The sequence below is a fragment of the Sinohyriopsis cumingii genome, chromosome 1 (assembly GCF_028554795.1).
Source record: "Sinohyriopsis cumingii isolate HCF-2022 chromosome 1, ASM2855479v2, whole genome shotgun sequence".
NCBI lineage: Eukaryota > Metazoa > Mollusca > Bivalvia > Unionida > Unionidae > Sinohyriopsis > Sinohyriopsis cumingii.
This window is the reverse complement of record NC_142961.1, coordinates 164272260-164293527: the sequence shown is the minus strand read 5'-3', so window position 1 is coordinate 164293527 and position 21268 is coordinate 164272260. Positions and strand designations below refer to the sequence as shown.

The 21268-nt window shown below is 35.3% G+C and overlaps 1 protein-coding gene across 1 annotated transcript in view; it reads left to right on the top strand.

Moving 5' to 3' along the window:
- Positions 1 to 21268, top strand: part of LOC149808297 (methionine synthase-like) — a 193985-nt gene that overhangs the window by 7612 nt on the left and 165105 nt on the right. The window contains exons 3-4 of the mRNA XM_089975738.1: positions 13196 to 13285; positions 18935 to 19004. Coding sequence (XP_089831864.1) covers positions 13196 to 13285; positions 18935 to 19004 — 160 coding nt within the window. The remainder of the gene's footprint in view (positions 1 to 13195; positions 13286 to 18934; positions 19005 to 21268) is intronic.

Sequence of the window (21268 nt, the reverse complement as noted above, 5' to 3'; positions counted from 1 at the left end):
ATATCTACCTGGTCCTAAATGAAAATGGTGTTGCTGTAAAATCTGATATGGCTGCCACAGTAGCTGTGTTGCAGTTGTTACTTCTCCTGAAAAAACACTAATATCGGCATGGGGTTTTCACTAAAAGACTTCTTAAGATGTCTAGTTGGAAATATTTGAAAATGGTACTGATATTGGCATGGCAACCATCTTGAAAATCATATTGGTCCTGAATGAAATGGTACCCATCTGACCTCAGATATGGCTACCACAATGAACATTTTGAAAATCTTCTAATCCTTCTGAATTGATCGTCATATCAACACTGGGTTTTCACCAAAAGTCTTCTAATGGTAACTGGTTTGTCCTTAATAAAAATGCTCAGAATCCAGTATGAATGCCACAGCCATTTAACACTTAAGATTATCATAGATGGTTTAAATGTTCTTTATTTAAAAAGAAGAAATGGTCTTGTCTTGAATTCCTGGAAATCCTTTTCAGATAGTAGAGCATCAAGGGACTCTTGTTTTTTCTTTGAATACGTTGCCCAGTCATAATACCTTAGGAGAAGTACCACTGCCTTGCAAATCCAGCCCTCTCAGATAACACTTTTAGCGAAAAAGAAGCTGCCATCCTAGGTTGTGGTTGGTCAGAGTGATCTCTCCTTGATACAGGGATTGGCACCAAATCCCATGAAATATCTCAGTTACTACTTTTGCTCATGCAAAGAAGCATGCTTTCACCATAAGAGACCTTGCAAAAGCGAGAATCAATTTTTGGAAGATATACCATTAAAAGTTGGAGGATTCTGTTCACTTCTAAAGAAAGTATACTCCATCTATATTTATAACTTTTCTCTCTAACAATGTTGAAAAAGTTCCGTCTTTACGACATTAGACAACACCTATAAGATAAAAAAAACATATAATAATATTATCACAAAAATAAACACCATGAAATTAGAAAAACATTAAAAAATAAAAAACATGCTGAGAATATTTCAGGTAGGAACATTATTAGGTCATTAAGTTTGTTCTTGCAGTCGAAATAAGTGAGTTTTGAGAGCCCTCTTGAATGTGATCACTGTGTCTTTGTGTCTAAGTTCAGTGGGCAATTCATTCCATGTTGGAATAATGAGTATACAATTGTCAGAAGAGGAGCGTAAGTATCTTGCTGGTGTGTACACATGGGTGAGATCAGATAGGTATGTTGGACTAGAGTCTGACAGTGAAACGTAGCACAGAGGACAAATTTTGTGTTTGATTCTGGATCGAATGGATAGCCAGTGTAGGGTACAGAACAGCGTGGAGGTGTGCTCTGATCGTGGTACTCTAAGTATGATCCAAGCAGCTGTGTTTTGAACTTTTTGAAGTTTCTGGAATAGATATTGAGATGACCCAGACAGAATTGAGTTACAATAGTCCAGTCTTGAAAGCACTAATGAACACACAAGTGTTTTAGTGGCATCAACTGAAAGATATTTGCGAATTTAGCTGATGCGTCTCAGCTCAAGATATGCAGCCTTGCATATGTTCATGACATGTTGGTGCAATGTGAGAGTACATCCCAGAGTAACACCTAGGTTTCGGACTGATTGTGTGAATTTAATGTTGGCATTGCTGATATTTATTGTTTGAGGTAAAGGATGTGAATGAGAAAGTCTTTGTGTTGTGATCAGAATGGCCTCAGTTTTATCATCATTCATCTGCAGCTTGTTCCATGTCATCGATGATTTCACATCAGAAATGCACCTTTCCATACCTTGGATGGTAGCATCAACTTCAGTTGGGTGGCTAGGTTTGTATATTTGGGTGTCATCAGCGTACAATTGGTGAGACACTGGATGATGATCTATGACACCTGAGAGTGGCTGAATGTACACAATGAAGAGAACAGGTCCAAGAACAGACCCTTGTAAAACACCACAACATAGATCAACTGGGCTGGAGTGTATTCCATTTGCAGATACAATTTGTGTCCTGTTGACCAAGTAGGACTTGAACCACAGTAAGGCTGTATCATGAATGCCAAATACATGCTGGAGACGGTGAAGTAATATATCATGGTCTATTGTGTCAAATGCTGCAGACAAATCAAGGAGGGTGAGGACTGTAATCTTTTCGCTATCCAATGCAGAGAGAATGGCATTAACTACTTTTAGAAGAGTAGTTTCAGTACTGTGGCAAGGGCAATATGCAGATTGTACATTGCTAAAAAGACTGTTTGAATTTAGATGAGATACAAGCTGGGATAGAAAAACCTTTTCTAAGATTTTTATGGGAGATTAGAAACTGGGTGGTAGATCTTTAAATCGTTATGGTCTAGTGTTGGTTTCTTCAGCAGAGGCTTTACAATGGCAGTTTTGAAAAATGATGGGAATTCCCCAGATGAGAGAGAGGTATTAATAACATCAGTTAGTGAAGGCAATACTGGATCTAAGCACTCAAGCAGCAGTGATGTTGGAATTGGATCAAGTTCACATGACTTTGGTGCACTCTTCATCATGATTGTACGTACAAAATCCATAGAGACAGGTTCAAATGCTGCTAATGGTTTCCGCTCAAATTCTGTATCCTAACTGTACGGTGACGACGAGTCAATTGAAATTGTGGTATCAAACTTATCTCTAATGGTTTGCAATTTGTCACGGAAGAAATTTGCAAACATGTCCGGAAGGACGACTGAAGAGAGGGTAGTTGGAAGTGGTGTAGATTTGTTCCTTGACATTAGCTTGTTAGTAATCTTGAAGAGCTCTTTGCAGCTGGAACTTTCCATGATCTTAGTAGTGTAGTGGGCTGATTTCGCTGCATGGACTATATTTGTGACATTCTTCTTAGCTACTTCATAGATTTGCTTATGAATAGTGAGTCTGGTGGAAAGCCAGAGCCTCTCAGCTTTACGGCGGTCTCTTTCATCAGTGCAAAGCTGGTCCCTAGCACTGCTATACCATGGAGAACACTTTTGAATTGATACTCTGCACTTGGTAGCTGGGGCATGTTTGTCAAGCAATGAACGCAGACAGTTATCGAGTTCTGCGGTAGGAGGTAAGCAAGTTGTTAGGTTAGCGTGGATGTCGTGCATTAGTTTGGTTCTATTTATCATACAGAGGTTTCTCTTAGTAGCAGATAAAGGTGGAGGGTTAGGGATTGATATGTCCAGATAGCATATAATGCAGAGGTGATCTGATGCAAGGTCATGGGATACCGGGGAGGACCATAGAATGTTATCAACAGGTCTGTGAAGAATCCAGTCTAAAATGTGACCATGTTTATGGGTGGGTTGGTTAACTGACTGCTTGAGGTTGAAAACATTAATGGAATCTATGAGTTTTGATGTATTTGAGTTTCCGGGACAGTCAAAGTGAAAGTTGAAATCTCCAAGAATAATCAGGTTGCCACCTATCGAATTTCCATAGTCCAGGAGATTCAGAAACTGCTCCAAAAAGAGAGAGTCAGCCAGCTTGTTTTTTCTACTAGGAGGAAGGGTGGTATATGCAGAAAAAATGGACTGACCTTTGCTCCAGTGTGAGTGTGGTTTGGACTAGTTCAAACGATGTGTGGTCGAAATTGAATGTTGTGGTGTAGTTAAGACGTTTTATCATGGAGTTCTTTGAGATGACAGCAATTCCACCTCCACGAGAATTACGGCGGAATGACTTGATGGAGTAACCAGTGGGTGTTAGATCCGCACACTTGGGTTCATCGCCTTATGTTTTTAGCCATGTTTCTGTCAGGAAAAATATGTCAACATTTTGGTCATTGATAAAATTAACTATTTCTGTGCACTTTTCCGGTGGTCCTTCTGACTGGGCATTGAATAATGCAATGCGTAGAGGTATTTCTTGGATAGTTGACACAAAGGTTGACGAATTAATAGGGATTTGAATTAGGTTATCTAAATTAACGGTCAAAATTTTTTTAAATTGTTGAGCCGAAATAAGGGAGGTAACTGGGATTCTTCTTCCTGTTCTACGTTGGCCAACTTTGAAACATTTCATTTTTCGCTTCTGTTTACATTTATGTAATGATGAATGTAGTCTCAGTTCGTTTAGTCTAGAGCACAATGTAGAGTGGAGAGCCAAGGAGTGATCACTTAAAGCAACTAATGAGGGTCCATCATAGCATAAACAGGTTGACTGGCGAGTATCACGTGACGGCGGTTTGTTAAAAAATAGTGGAGCATGACAGCTGAGAAAAAGTCTAATTGCTCTCGTTTCCAAAACAAGGAGATGAAGAAACACGTATGAATTCAACAGCCAATACATAATAATGAACACAATAACGAAGATGAAAACAGGCAACAAGCACAAAAATCATGAAAATGGCACTAAAAAACGGAACAGCTGTTTCAAGCCAGTTAAGCGATAGCGGCCATCTTAGTCCTACATGGATCAGACATCCTGTAACTTGTCCCAACCTCTTGAATTGGATGCCAGCCAAGATGGCCATATTCCTCCACAACCAGACTTCACCATATAACTCTGATTGTAATGGGCTATGACCACATTTCAATCATACAGGACCAGCCAAAAAGAAATTTGTCCAGTTCCATGACCCACACTGTGCTGCCAAGCTCTTAATGAATATATACTTGCTGCAGATGATGCTCAGTCTGTACGGGCTCTGTCTTGAATGTGTGCTGTGGAAGACGTACAGTTTACGTTGTTACATGTTTAGGCTCTCATAAACAGTAACAAGAAAAAAGTGAGTGATCAAACTTTTTGAGCACTGATTATGTTGAAATAACCCATATTTTTTAGAATGAGAAGAATCCAATTTAACATCTGAATTATTGTATGCTTTATCATAAAATAAATTCTTTTAAGTGAAGGCATCTAGTAAAATTAAAAATTTCTTCAGCTAATTTAATTTTATTATGATATTTTGGTTTGGGACAAAATTTTAAACCCTTGATCTGACAGAATATAGTCCCTGTCAGTTAATCTTCTACATGAGAGGTTCTTTGCCTCTATTAATTTGTTTTCTTTTGTCCACTCTCATTTACTTTTGAATCTCTGGAACATCCTATTTTGTCTTGTGATGTCATTTCTATTAGTCCTTGTAAAATCTTGTCCAGGTTTGTCAATGCCTTTGTCATGGTCATTGCTTTTTATTTCCCCAGTTTTACAGCTTCTGCATATGTCTTCCTTGTTGTGCCTTGGGGAAGTCAACTTTTTTTTCACTGCATTTGTTCATCATTTTGATCCTTGTTTGAATTTCCAAAATTTCTTTTTATGTGGACTCTTTGGTTTACTGATGTTTTGGGAGGTGCTATATGTGTACTGTTCCTTGCCATAGTTTCTTTGGGTTTTGAATACTTCCTTTCTTGCCATTCCTAACTCTGCTGTTGTGATGATTTGTTGCTTTTCTGCTGCTGCTTTTGCGGTTGTTTATGGATTATATGCTGTTCTCCAGTTTTTTCAGCTTGTTGACTTGGTTGTTTACTCTTTCATAAATTGTTCAGTATTTCATTTTGCTTCAGAAGTATATTATTTTTCATTGATTCTGTTTTTTAATATACTTCTTGATCAAAATTGAAAACATTATGTCCATAAGTTTCTTTTTCAGTTCATCCCTAACATTTTCCCTTAAAATCATGTCTTGCTCCCCCCCCAAAAATATAATATGTCCACATAATCTAAGTGGATGCCATTTCATTAAAGCCTGTCATTGGTGGTTGGTGAACCTACACGAGAAGAGAGCTCTCATACTGCCCAATAACTTCACAGTGGTGACTGATTTATCAGCAAAGTGGAACAAGTACTTGGACCTCCGTTTGATTGGGATTTTCTTAAGTGGTTGTCCACAACAACAGCCTAGGTTCAGTTGGACATATCCTAGGATGGCTAATGTATCGGCAATCCTAGACTGGCTAATGTATTGGCAGATTCATTTTTCTGCAAGCAGGAAGTTGTACTAATGAAATTGTCTCTTCATTTCTCAGTTTCATATGATAAATACTCAATAGGATCGACTTACGATGTCCATTAGTAAAAAGGTGGAATGACAACAGTCCCAACCTGTGTCACACCAATCCTGGACCCAAAGGCCTGGCTAACTGTTGCTTCCTATACCTTGTAATGGCTGGATATATATACATCTAAACACTTTGAATTCTGAATGGGACACAGGAACCAAACGTATTTGAGTGTCTTTTCATCCTGATTACTAAAATAACAAATACAGGACCAACCAGGTCAATATAGGAAGGCAGTGAAACTGAGTTTCAGTGTTTCACACCAGAGTACTTTATTCCAAAGGAGACATCCTTACCAAATTAGTTATCCTTCTAGGCTCTCTGTTGAGAAACAGTTAGCACTCATCACAGTTAAACTTACCATTCCACAATCACTAGCACACTGTGCTATCATAGTAGAGAGGATATCACACGAATCAAAGACCTGCCTGATCTTCTATTCATTTGGATTTCACCTGGACAAAGGCATGGGACCCTTGCTAAATGGACTTTTTAATGGAATTAACCTGGCTGAACAAGACACCAACTGAACTGCTCTCAAGAGCTTAATTAGTTCACCTATCATACAAGTCTTGCCTCCTCACTTCTTTGAGAGGCAAAATCAGCAATCCACTTCTTGGTGCAACCATCTACTTACAGTTCCAACATGATGGATCAGTATTGATCATGAAGCCCCAACTTTCAAGGGCATCATTGACTCACCTTTCATACAAGACCTGCTTCCTCATTTGCATTAGCAACAGCAGGCAGAATCAGCAAAATACATGCCTTATCATTGGCAGGGCCAGCCTTAGGCAGATTGGACCGCCTTCACGGGTCCCACACATTGGTAATTTTTAAAAAATATTTCTATAGAGAGAAAGCAATTTTAATGCAATGGAAGAAACTTTTAACCTGATTTACATACAGTTCTGTCAAGATGGGTCAGTTTTTTCATTACAGAACCATTTTTCATTGCCAAGAACAGGCTCCCATCCATGGGTAACGAGACTTTTGTAATGAAATCACTGTCTACTCTGGACACTTCAGCTCAAGACCACCTGCAAGATCCAGTAAGAGCTTTGAAGTGGTATCTTAAAGTGATAGAGCCATTGCATCGAGGGAAATCACACTGATTTGTACCTCTCAAATAGGAACAGGAAGATATCTCAGCGCTGACCCTTTCATCCAGGATAAAATGGGTTATTCACTCTGTATATCGAGAAATAACCCCATCTCCAATGAATTTGTTAATCATTACAGCTAACGAGGTTAGAACAGTTGCCACAAGCATAGCATTTTACCGAAACATTTCTTTAACTGACATTATCCTGTTTGTGAAATGGAGATTGGAGTCAACAGTTTTTATCTAAGAGATCTTTTATCCCAAAGGGCAGAACCCGATCTGGCAGGACCTATAGTTGTAGTGTAACAGGTCACAGTTCTAGGTTATTCAACAGCTTCATATGATGCGGCTTCACAACTTCTGCTGGATTTGGAGGGAGGGAAAATTTCCTTTTTGAAACTGCTCCACGACAGATGGATTCTTTGGTCAGGTTATCTAGAAGCTGTCTCAATACCTTATGGAACCAGAGATGGCATCTCTTGGGTAAGATGATGTACCTCCCTCCCCTTTTACCTCTTCTCTTATAGCATTATGTCTGGGTAATGTATTCAAAGAATAAATAATTTGTTCTAGGAAAATATGTTTCTTTGCAAATACTACCCAGGCATAATTCACTTGCACCCACCAAGCCTCCTTACAGTTACATCCATATAGAGAGCATGCCTTCTGCTTCAGTAGTAGCTGAGATATTAATGGGATTTGACACCAGTCCCTTTACCAAGTGGAGATCACTCTGCCTGACCACCTAGGTGGGCAGAAAACTTCCAGCCTCTTTTTAGCTAAAAGTGTTGTCTAGGTGGATTGAATTTGTGCGGTAGTTGTAGTTTTACAAAGGAATTATATTTGGGTAAGTATTCATAAAGAAACATTTGGCAGTGGTGGATAAAATAATCATTGGTAGTGGTGGACAGAATAGCCATTGGCAGTGGTGGTCAGAACAGCCATTGGCAGTGTTAGACAAAATAGCCATTGGCAGTGGTGGAGAAAATAGCTATTGCAGTGGTAGATAAAATAGCAATTTGCAGTGGTAGACAGAATAGCCATTGGCAGTGGTAGATAAAATAGCTATTGGCAGTGGTAGAGAGAATAGCCATTGGCAATGGTAGACAAAATAGCCATTGGCAGTGGTAGACAAAATAGTCATTGACAGTGGTAGACAAAATAGCCATTGACAGTGGCTGACAAGATAACTATTGGCTACAGTATATTTGACAAGACCCTTCACATTTTGTTTCTCTTCTAGATCTGACTAAATAAAAGCACATTATTCAATTCTTTTAAATTTTCAAACTAACCTTCAGTATCTCAATACCAAGACTGTTGTATCCATTTTAATTTGAAGCGATTAGCATTTTTAATGTTGATCCAATGCCATTCATTTGAAGTGATTGGCATTTCTCGTGGTAATCCCATGCCATTCATTTGAAGTGATTGGCATTTCTGGTGGTGATCCCATGTCATTCATTTGAAGTGATTAGCATTTCAAGCATTGATCCCATGCCATTTATTTGAAGTGATCAGTATTCCTAGTGTTGATCCCATGCCATTTATTTGAAGTTATTAGCATTCCTAGTGTTGAAGAAATGACATTCATTTGAAGTGATTAGCATTCCAAGTGTTGATCCCATGCCACTCATTTGAAGTGATTAGCATTCTTGATGTTGATCCCATGTCATTCATTTTGAAGTGATTAGCATTTCTAGTGTTGATCCCATGCCAGTCATTTGAAGTGATTAGCATTTCTAGTATTGATCCCAAATGTAGTGATTAGCATTTCTAGCATTGATCCAACAACATTAATTTGAAGTGATGAGCATTTCTAATGTTGATCCCATGCCATAATAAATACTTGGATTGAAACCTGACATACCTTTTGGTTAACATGACTAGGGTGAGTTTTTCTGAGAATGGCTGCAAGGTGCAGGAAAGACACATTTTGCTAAACAGTGACTTAGAGATGTAATCAAAGCTGGCCAAACAGTACTCCAGTTCACTGATGTATGCACATATTCATTCAACCTGCTGTAGATGTAATCAAAGCTGGCCAAACAGTACTCCAGTTCACTGATGTATGCACATATTCATTCTATAGATGTATAAGGAACAAAATCAAAGTCAGCCGGATTTAAATGGCATCAAATTATTAATGGTTAGTGTGAAAATTTGCATTATTAAAAAGAATTGTTAATTTTATTCCATTTGTTTTGCAGTATTGTGCTTTGATTTAGTCAGATTTATACATGGGTTAAAGGATGGAAGGATTTGGTCAAAATTATAATTTTTTCTGATGGTTGCTAAATGTTATCAAGTGATATTTCATCTTCTCTGTTTTGATTTGACTATTCTAAATAGATCTATTGTGATTATCTTCAAAATTTATAATATTAGCTTAGGTAATTTTGGCTATTATAATTTTGTCAGGAGGGTATCTGCTAACAATACAGGTTTTCTTTCATAATGCTTATAACAGTTCGAAAATATTGACATAAAGAAGTGAGAGCTGAGCTGGGAGAAATCAGAGCAAAACAAGAAATGCAATATATGTTGTTTTTTTTGTTCTCTTACACACACACACCCAACACACATTCGCACACATATGTATGTGTATGTTTTAGTTATTCAGATTAATTCCTCTATTTCCTAGTATCCACATTTGCATTTAACATTGGATTTTAGCATTACTTTATGTTCAACTAGAAAACTTTTTGAGTTGTATGTGTATTATAAACACATTTGGTACATATATGAAAATTATTGTTTTCATTTGTGGTCTATATTGGCTATATGATTTTAAAAGAAAACAATAGAAGCTATAGATTGTAGTAAATTTTTACTGAGTAACTAGATTACAGTATTTTAATTGCTAGTTAGTAAACACGCATAATCAGCTAACATTAATCAAGATTTTTTTCTTTCTGAAAGTTCACTTTAAAATGGTATTTGAAAATATTTCTTTTCTTGTTTCAAACAGCCCATGTACCATGTACATGAGAGTAAATGCAGACATGTCTTAAGATCATGCTGTTCGTCTTTGTTTCCAATAAAACCTTATGGTAACTATTTGTTGACAACACACTGAAGTATTAAAGTCCTTCTTTCCAATTGAATTAAAGTTGGTATATGAATGGACTAAGCCCTTCTTTCCAATCGAATTAAAGTCGGCGTAGGAATGAACTAAGCTCTTCTTTCCAATTTAATTAAAATCAGTATATGAATGAACTAAGCCCTTCTTTCCAATCGAATTAAAGTTGGTATATGAATGAACTAAGCCCTTCTTTCCAATTGAATTAAAGTCAGTATATGAATGAACTAAGCCCTTCTTTCCAATCGAATTAAAGTCAGTATATGAATGAACTAAGCCCTTCTTTTCAATTGAATTAAAGTCAGTATATGAATGAACTAAGCCCTTCTTTCCAATTTAATTAAAGTCAGTATATGAATGAACTAAGCCCTTCTTTCCAATTGAATTAAAGTTGGTATGTGAATGAACTAAGCCCTTCTTTCCAATTGAATTAAAGTCAGTATATGAATGAACTAAGCCCTTCTTTCCAATCGAATTAAATTCAGTATATGAATGAACTAAGCCCTTCTTTCCAATTGAATTAAAATCAGTATATGAATGAACTAAGCCCTTCTTTTCAATTGAATTAAAGTCAGTATATGAATGAACTAAGCCCTTCTTTCCAATTGAATTGAAGTCAGTATATGAATGAACTAAGCCCTTCTTTCCAATCAAATTAAAGTCAGTATATGAATGAACTAAGCCCTTCTTTTCAATTGAATTAAAGTCAGTATATGAATGAACTAAGCCCTTCTTTCCAATTGAATTTAAGTCAGTATATGAATGGACTAAACCCTTCATACCAATTAAATTAAAATCAGTAAATGAATGAACTAAGCCCTTCTTTCCAATTGAATTAAAGTCAGTATATGAATGAACTAAGCCCTTCTTTCCAATTGAATTAAAGTCAGTATATGAATGAACTAAGCCATTCTTTCCAATTGAATTAAAGTTGGTATATGAATGAACTAAGCCATTCTTTCCAGTTGAATTAAAGTTGGTATATGAATGAACTAAGCCATTCTTTCCAATTGAATTAAAGTTGGTATATGAATGAACTAAGCCATTCTTTCCAATCGAATTAAAGTTGGTATATGAATGAATTAAGCCATTCTTTCCAATCGAATTAAAGTCAGCATATGAATGAACTAAGCACTTCTTTTCAATCGAATCAAAGTCAGTATATGAATGAACTAAGCCCTTCTTTCCAATTGAAATAAAGTCAGTATATGAATGAACTAAGCCTTTCTTTCCAATTTAAAGTCAGTATATGAATGAACTAAGCCTTTCTTTCCAATCGAATTAAAGTTGGTATATGAATGGACTAAGCCCTTCTTTCCAATTTAATTAAAGTCAGTATATGAATGAACTAAGCCCTTCTTTCCAATCGAATTAAAGTCAGTATATGAATGAACTAAGCCCTTCTTTCCAATTTAATTAAAGTCAGTATATGAATGAACTAAGCCCTTCTTTCTAATTGAATTAAAGTCAGTATATGAATGAACTAAGCCCTTCTTTCCAATCGAATTAAAGTTGGTATATGAATGGACTAAACCCTTCTTTCCAGTCAAATTAAAGTTTGTATAGGAATCTAATAAGCCCTTCTTTCCAATCAAATTAAAGGTGGTATAGGAATGAACTAAACCCATCTTTCCAATTGCCCATCTTTCTAATTAAATTAAAGTCAGTATATGAATGAACTAAACCCTTCTTTCCAATCAAATTAAAGTCGGTATATAAATGGACTAAACCCTTCTTTCCAGTCAAATTAAAGTCAGTATAAGAATGAACTTAAACCCTTCTTTCCAATCAAATTAAAGTCAGTTTATGAATGGACTAAGCACTTTTCCAATCAAATTAAAGTCGGTACAGTGGAGCCTCGTTAATCCAGACTCCGTTTATCTGGAAACCTCGCTATCCGGACATAATTCAACGGGAACGGAATTCCTAAATGTTAATTTGCTCCATTAATCAAGAAATCTGCATTCCGGATCCGGAAATCAAAATCGGGGACCAAAGTGTAAAATTACATTAAAACTTGTCTCAATAATCCGGAAATAATCTGTCCAAAAATAAGAAAATTCGAAAAATCGTATGTGAAAATACAATCAGAAGAATAACACATAAAACACAGTAGTGAAGCCCTTGAGAATCTATGGCCACTATCAATAACTAAGTAGCATGACCATATTGTAACCAGCGATTGTATAAACAGTGTCTGTTTTAGCTAGTCGCCGACAGGGGTGTTAATAATTAAATAAACACACTGGGATCAAATCGTCCGCGCTTTTTGACATAACATATGGTAAATAAATTAAAAGTGTCATTAAGCCTCTTTGTTGTTTACCAATTGTATGTAACAATCACAGTTTATTGTTTGCTGTGCAAATACAGTTGACATTTTTAAGCTGTGGACAGTATAGGGCTTCAAAGAATCCAGGCAAACAAAGGTTACAGACTTCTTCAGGAAATTGACATAATAAATGTATGTACAGTACATACATGTACATGAACATAGTGTGATGTGTTCGATGTGTTAATTGTCTAAACTTCTATTTACTGTATATGTACATACAAGCACATGTTATAATAATGTGAAATAAACACAAATTAATAGATGTATTCATTAATTTATTTCAACCATTATTGAATATACAGTACATTACATTTAAAGCTAGCATATACATGTACATATATACGGTGTGATGATATCGTAAAAAAAAAAATCTCGGGGTGAAGTTGGTTTTGCTTTCCTGATAGAAAAGGTGAAGTTTATGTTTTAGGTGATTTAGTCTCCCACTTCACCTGGTAGCATGACCCCATCAATGTGGTTGTTAAGGTGGGAAAATATTGAATAGAATTCTATTTTATACCAAAATATTTTGTGCTTATAAAGGTGAGAAAATACTGAATATTATAATATTTTATACGTAATTTCATTGTTTGACAGTAATATGATATTATAACACTGTAATATTGAAAATATGAAATGAGTTTGAGATGTCATATCAATGACATTCTGTTATAATTCATGTTATTTAGACAGCTCAGTCTGGTGTACTTTTTTTTGACAGAGTTATTTAGAAGCAGGAGCAGATTTCGTGGAGACCAACACATTCAGTGGCACCAAAATTGCACAAGCTGACTATGGAATGGATCACTTGGTATTTTTCGACTTTTTATTTAACCGTGATGCTGAATGAACTATGTAAATTTACCTTTCTATGTATGATTTGTTTGGTGTGAATACCGTATATACTCATGTATAAGCCCATTCGCGTATAAGCCGACCATCCCCAACTGAACAGGTATAAACACTAAAAAGTGCATGACCCGCATATAAGCCGATCTACAACTCAAGATGCACAAGGTAAGTTCTAAATGCATTTATTTAGGCAAAGTTATATTTTAAAAAAATTACATGTATACTTATCTCGAGGTTAGCATGCATGATTATTAAAAAGAAATGGTATAAACTTGTTTGAAAAGTAATTTATTTAACTTTCTGTTTTTTTAATTGTTTCTGCCAAATTTAGATTTGTGTGTAATTTGATCAAACGATGACAAGAATTTAGCATTCGCGAGTTGCTGTAACACTACCTCTCACTTTTGACTCGATTATTGTTTGTTTATGCATTATTGCATTGGAAATTGTATATCAGTGCACCGGTAATTACGTTTTTACTTTGCTTTGAGATTGTAAATACCTAACTCATTAAAATGTAATCCCAGTATTACAACACAATGAACAAATACAATATGGTTTGATGCTAATACTGTAAAAGCTGAGATTTAGTTTGCTTTGATGTAAGCGACCATACATGTCATCTTTCATGCCGGAGGAGAAAAAAAACTCCAGATTTTTGGGATCGCTCCATGCCTACCTTCCGATTACATAATATCTTCCAATTTTTGGTGAGAACTCCCGATTATTACATTATGTCTTTGATTTTCATTTTTAAAAAACAAGAAAAGTCCCACATGTTCTGTTGTGTCACCTGTGAATTATTGTTGTGATGAAATAATTAATTTTCTACAAAGAATTCGCTTCTTCACTAAATAGAATATTACCAGAACAAAAAAGTACACCACAACAATAAAATCATCCACAATTAATTTAAATCCCAAGAATGATCACTACAAATGCTGTAGCTTCATATCCTATAGCGCCATTCCAACAAAAGAAACTTAAACAAGTGAACACCTGGCATTTTTATACCGTATATACCAATGATAATTACCATCGTTAAAATTATAGAAGAAGGAATGAAAATACATACCATGCAGCAAATGTGTCTTCAAAAAACTAATTCATAATGCATGTTTTATAATGAACATTACTAAATGCTTTACGATAAGGGAATATGGTCGGATATACAAAGAGGGGAAAATAATACGGTACCAAGAGGCTGGCTATTTTGGTATGCCTTTGCCCCCATTTTACAAAACTATGGTAATACATGTAGTGCTAATATTAAGGAAAAAAAGGCAACTACACATCAATGTACTTGTATAGTTACCGGTCAAAATTCCCTGTTATCGCAAGCCAGTTTCAGGGTTTTAATGATTAACTGGCCTGAATTTCTGTTGCAAAACTTAAGAAATTCGCCAACTGTCAACATAGAAGATGCCGAAACATCAAGCTTTCCACTGTATGGATAGTTATGATGTTTGTTCAGCTAAAACACAAAACTAAAATTGATTGATGATGATCTTAGTTGAACTATATGAGAATTTTAGACTTTATTATTACCACTCTTCGTGAACATGTAAATTATGATGGTTACATGCCTTGTACAATTAAACGTGCATACCTTTTTAAAAATACCACCTCAATTTGTAGGATCGCTTATATCATTGAAAATGAGTAACTCATGAGCGCTTGATTCAGCATAGATGAAACAGCTATTAAGGACTAACTAAAATGTTATCTGGAAGAATGCAATTTGTTCGAAACAGTGAATAAAGCAAAATCTACATTTAATATGTTTGAGAATAAGTAAGGATTTAAGTGACGCTATGCACACTTTGCACTGTGTAAGTACTGTTCATTATAGTTCAGCATGGTCTCCCTGTTAAACTCAACCGGCCCACGAATTATGAAGTCTGTATTTACCTTTAATTAACTTTGTGTTGGAGAAATCAGAAAATATGCACATGCAGAATAATCACAAAATCATAGTACTGTGTAACAGTTTAATAATTATCGGGTCACCGAAAGTTGATGGTTTTTTTTACATGCCCGTGTCTTAGGACATGGACAAAAATTATTGCTTCGTGTCCCAAGATTTACAGCCATTAAGTAGTCAACAAAAAACCTCAATATTGTCAAGTTTAGACATTGGCCCGTGGATAAGCCGACGCCCCCTTCTCCCAGGCCTTTATTTTTTCCTAAATTATTCAGCTTATATGTGAGTATATACGGTAGTTCAGCATATGATTTGTTTGATTAGATTTTCAGACTTAAGTAAACATATTCTCTGTGTGATTTAGTTGAACTGGTTCACTGATTTGTGTTTGAAATATTTCATGTATGGTTCTCTAACTTATGTAAATAATAGAAATTTTAGAATCTTAAAATAAATATTTTGGGTTGTTATAGTGTTTGGAATAATATTAAAAATATAAAAAGACCGATTTTGAATTTTTATTATTATTTGTTCATTCATTTATAAATGATTCAAAGTGGAATGTAAAACAAGGCTTAGACCCACAATGAGTAGATATATTTTATGATCAAACACCTTAGCTCACATCTTGCAGTGTCAGATTAGGTGTTGATAAATACTGTTTATGTACACTTATGATGTTATAAGTTTTATATGGACATCTGTTGCATAATATGGCTGTTTGACATGCAGCCATGTTCTGGTGACCTTTCTATAAGCCAATGATGGTGCAAGCCGCTTTCAGGGTTCCTAAAGTCAGGTAGTTAACATGTATTGCCACTAATTTTTTCTAAAACTGGAAGCAGGGGGGTGGGGGGCTGGAATAGGGATTGTTTGATTGGTTGATACATGCTTTTAATATGGAAATTACAGAGTTCATCAAAACATGACTGCTTGATTGGTTGAAATTTGTTTTCAGTATGGAAATTATATAGGTCATCAGAACATGACTAATTTATTTGTTGATACATATTTTCAATATGGAAATTATAGAAGTCGTTAGAACTTTATGGTTTGATTGGTTGATATATTTTGATTATGGAAAAGATAGAGGTCATGAGAAAATGTAACATAGGCTTGTTGAGACTGATTTGACTCAGACTGATATTATTGCAATCGTCAGTCACAGTCTAACCAGTCCTAGCAGTAGTGGTGAAATGATTCATTGATATATCGATGCATTGATACTTTTGCTGTAACAATAAACATATTGATACAAGAGATGGAGAATCAATACAAAATGATACTTTATTTATGTTAGTTGTCATCAGTCACAACTAATTATTATAAATTCGCCTTGTTATTCTTTATATAATTCATCTGAAACGGCATCTGCAGTCCTTTGTACTAATTTTTATTAGTAAAAATGAAACAGACTATTGAGAATATTCACTCGACGTCTGCAGATTAACACAGAGTGACATGGTTTGTAATCTGCCCCCTCATTCTGTGCTAATTATCTAAACCCAGAAGCAACGAGGATACATTCCATATGCATTACATGTATAATGAAGTACTTTACTCATCATTTAATAACCACTTTTACGCAAAATTTCTATGTTGAATTGTATCTTGTCTACTTTGGTCAATTTGAAAGCTGCACAACTGGTGTGCAACATGGTGAAATATATTACAATGAAATCTTATTGGTAGTTATTGCTTGTTCTGGTCCAGGTTAAATAATAGCTACCAAATCAGGAATTAGTGTAAGTTATTCCCTGTGTGACAAACAGGAAGTACTGGCAAAACAACAGAGAAACTTCGCAAAAGTCATTAATTGATGTGTAAAGTACTTAAACAGAGGCTGTCAGGATGTGCGATAGCATGAATTGAGCAAAATTTTTATGAATTCACACAATTGGAGAACATTGATGTGTGAGAACACACACAAATTAGTTGAAAGTCCCACAAATAAAAATGTGCTCAGTGAAGTATACAATTTTTATTTAGCTGTTCTTGTCGCAACATCTATTTTTCTGGTGGGCAACTGCTCACACATCTGGCTTCATCAAGCATGACATGAATGGTTGTTAAACTAAGTTTTGATTTGCACATTATGCCCAGGAATAAACATTGTGGCATAGTTTGAACCTTCCATCAAGGAAGTTTTGCAAATATGTGTTTAAAATATGGGCTATGAAGAAAACCCAAAATGTTTGATTCCTGGCATGGTCCATTACACTTTCATTCAGCAAAAACTGGCTGGTGATAGTGATTATAACAATATTTATTAAAGCTATGCAGTATTTTAGATTATTGGAGCTGGGAAATTGTTAATGGAGATACCAGTGAGTGATTTTGAGGCTGAAAATGGTGTTAAATACGTGTCAGACATACACGTTGGATGGTCAAAACTAGATGGCTTGACGGTCAATCTCCTGATCAGCAGTATTTCAGAATTAAATGTAGAAAGGGCAGAATCCTGATCCTAATTAAAGTACAGACAGTTTTAAAAAAATAATGCTATTGTCATTTCTTTTTCTCAATCAGTTTAGCCCTGTGGATCATATGCTACAAAACCATATATCCATATAAGGCAGGAGTCTCAAACTCTAACCATCCTGAGGGCTTCATGAGGGCATCTTTGATGGCTCAAGGACCACACTGCTTTGTTATTTCTCATGACACCTTGTGATGCCAATATTTTTGAGACCCCTGATATATGGGTTAAGATAAGCTGAATAAATAGGGATGAAAAAAATGAAATTAAGAAGTAAAGATATTTATTTCAATACCTCTGTCTGCACAAGCAGACTATATCATTGATGGACTAAAACTCCTAATACAGCATTATGGAACAGATAAAAAATCTGGCATGGTTGTCAGAAAACTACTGAATCAAGAAAGTCAGTTTAGTGAAAAATCCTATTTTGGAGCAGATTTATCCAAAAGATAATGTCTGTGAGCTTAGGAAAATTGTACATAACAGCCACAAAGTTTCCCAACATCTTCAAGCTGACAAAGCTAGCTATGCATTTGCCCATTCAGAAGAAATCACACAGAAATATTCATACACAGATAAGGAATAGAGTATCTTCAGAATAATTAACAGATTAACACATACAACTAGAGATTTTGATTTCAGTAGAGCTCTAAGAAAGTGACACAGGAAGAAAGAGAGATATGTGCAAAAAAGAAGACCTGATGACTAAAGTGAGTTAAATGGAGCCACCATTAAATAGCCTTAAACCTCAATAAAACTCACTGACAACCAACAGGTAGTCTGTTTTAAAGTATTTTTGTAATCTTCTCATCAATCAAATATATGGCAGCTATATCTCTGTCTGTAATCTGCTTTCTGGAAATACAACCAGTATGTCAGTATACATAAAATGGCACCATCTACCATGCAAAGATTGAAAGACCATCAAATTCATATATGTATCGATATGTATCATATGCAGGCTGTGTATCGTGAATTGTATCGATATGTGACATGTATCGTTTCACCCCTACCTATCAGCCACATTTTCAAGGCAGTCATATTTATCAAGATTCATAAAAATGCATTTCAGATTTAAAACAGGCATAACAGCCACCCCTCTATTTCAGCCAATTTTATCTGGGTGACCTTTTTTATACAGTTTCAGTGTGTTCCATTCTTCTCTCCTCACTTTAGTATAATAGTGTGTTTCTGTTTCATAGGCATACAGGTTGAATGTGGAAGCTGCCAAGTTGGCACGCAAAGCTGCGGATAGTGTTTATGCAGAGACAGGTTTGTGTGAAATTACATTCATCCCTTAATCCAGTCAGTAAACAGTTACTGTTCTATTCCCACTGCATTACAGGAAGGCAGTCTATTGCCACTGCATTATAAGAAGGCACTCTATTCCCACTGCATTAAGAAGGCACTCTATTGCCACTGCATTATAAGAAGGCACTCTATTGCCACTGCATTATTAGAAGGCACTCTATTCCCACTGCATTACAGGAAGGCAGTCTATTTCCACTGCATTAAGAAGGCACTCTATTCCCACTGCATTACAAGAAGGCAGTCTATTCCCACTGCATTATTAGAGGCAGTCTATTCCCAGTGCATTAAAAGAAGGTACTCTGTTCCACATTTTTTACAAGAAGGCAATCTATTCCCACTGCATTGTAAGAAGGCAGTCTATTCCCACTGCATTATAAGAAGTTAGAAATTGCTTTTCTTCTGTGTCATGTATATTTATCTTCCATTGTTTGTTTGTTTTTTTTTTGTTCATTATATGATATTGGTTATGTAAATTTGTATTTTGTGGCTGACCTTGTCCAAAATCAAGTTTATTGGCTACCTGACCAGAATCATTGATGGTTTTTTCATTCTGTAAACGACTAATACATCATTTATATTTCTCTGTGAGTGTAGGTTAAATATTGGGATCATTACCTCTGAGTGTAGGTTAAATATTGGGATCATTACCTCTGTGAGTGTAGGTTAAATATTGGGATCATCACCTACATGAGTGTAGGTTAAATATTGAGATCATTATCTTGATCTAAGTCGAGGACATTATGTTTACCGTGTTCTTTATTATGTTTTCAGTTACAGACCTTGTCTGTTTATAACTTGGATTGTTCTGAAAATGAACTTTCATCCTACATCCTGGCTCTTTTGTGAATTAGTATTTTATATGTAATCTTGTTTATCTAGAAATTATTCATTCATGCATTGCTATTCGATCTTGATGCAGAATCGTTTGTTGTGTTTAATATGAATTGGCCAGGAACTGATTTATTCAAATTATTTATTCACTGGAAATAAAAAGTACTTGGCAAGAGACATTAAATGGGAATTATAGTGAATTCCGACAAGGACATCTTGGATTATATTACTGTGATTCAACAAAAGATGGTTGGCATGTCATTTTACAATCCAGGCCATTGGTACATTAGTACATTAGAGACTACTGGCCACTACAGGCACATCAACACCTTCAGCATTGGAAATTATTTGGAATAACACTTAAGTTTATTCAAAACTTTATTTGTTACGACTTGTGTTAATAATTCTAGAATTATTTGGGATTTACTTTTCAATACTATATTATTTATTGAATTTTACAAAACTTGTTGGTTTTCACTCTTTTCTGTTACATAGTTTAAGACCGTATAGTCATGATATCTGTTACACAGAATTATTTCCCATATTTCATTAAGGATGTATATATATATATATATATATATATATATATATACACACACACACACACAAACACACTTCCTGCTATAACATGCTCTGTTATAACATGAATTCAGATATAACATGATTTTAGCATGGCTCCAAAGATTTCATATTCATGTGTTTCTTGTACATGAAAAAATTCTTTTTTTTTGTCTTAAAAATATGAAAAATAACATGCAAAAAGTGTATTCAAGGATTATGCTCAGCTTCGCCAATGTTGCAAATTATTTTTAAAAAATTCTTATTAGTGACAAAGTACCATCTGGCAGTTGTTTTAGTAACAACATTGTTGGCTGTTTAATTTTTTTATGTACACACTTGGGTTTGGAGAGGAGAAATTCAAAGGCAAATGTGGAAATAAAATGCACTGGAAATCAATCTATTGTTTTATGAACAAATCCTTTGTTCATATGACAAATCATATTAACAGTGCATTGTTATATCATCTGGTTGTGCTGACATCTGGTGTGAGTACTGTATGCTGTGATGCATTTATATAGTCCGGCAACTTGACTGGTTACAATTGACCAACCTCTGAAGACAGAAACAGGAACAACTACAATCAACCAGTTGACACAGCTAATTCTTTTCCTTTTAAATGTATTCAAAAGAAATAGTTTTGCTGAAACTTCAGATAAAATTGATTACCTTTGAAGTACCGATCATTCTATATAAATACTAAACAAATGCAAAAAATTCATTCTCTGTTAATGTTTTGCAGTTTTTTGATGTTGCCACCACAATAATAATGGGGCATTGGTTAGGTCCTCCAAAGTTGGCCTGTAGCAATGTCTTAAAGAACACATGCACCTTTC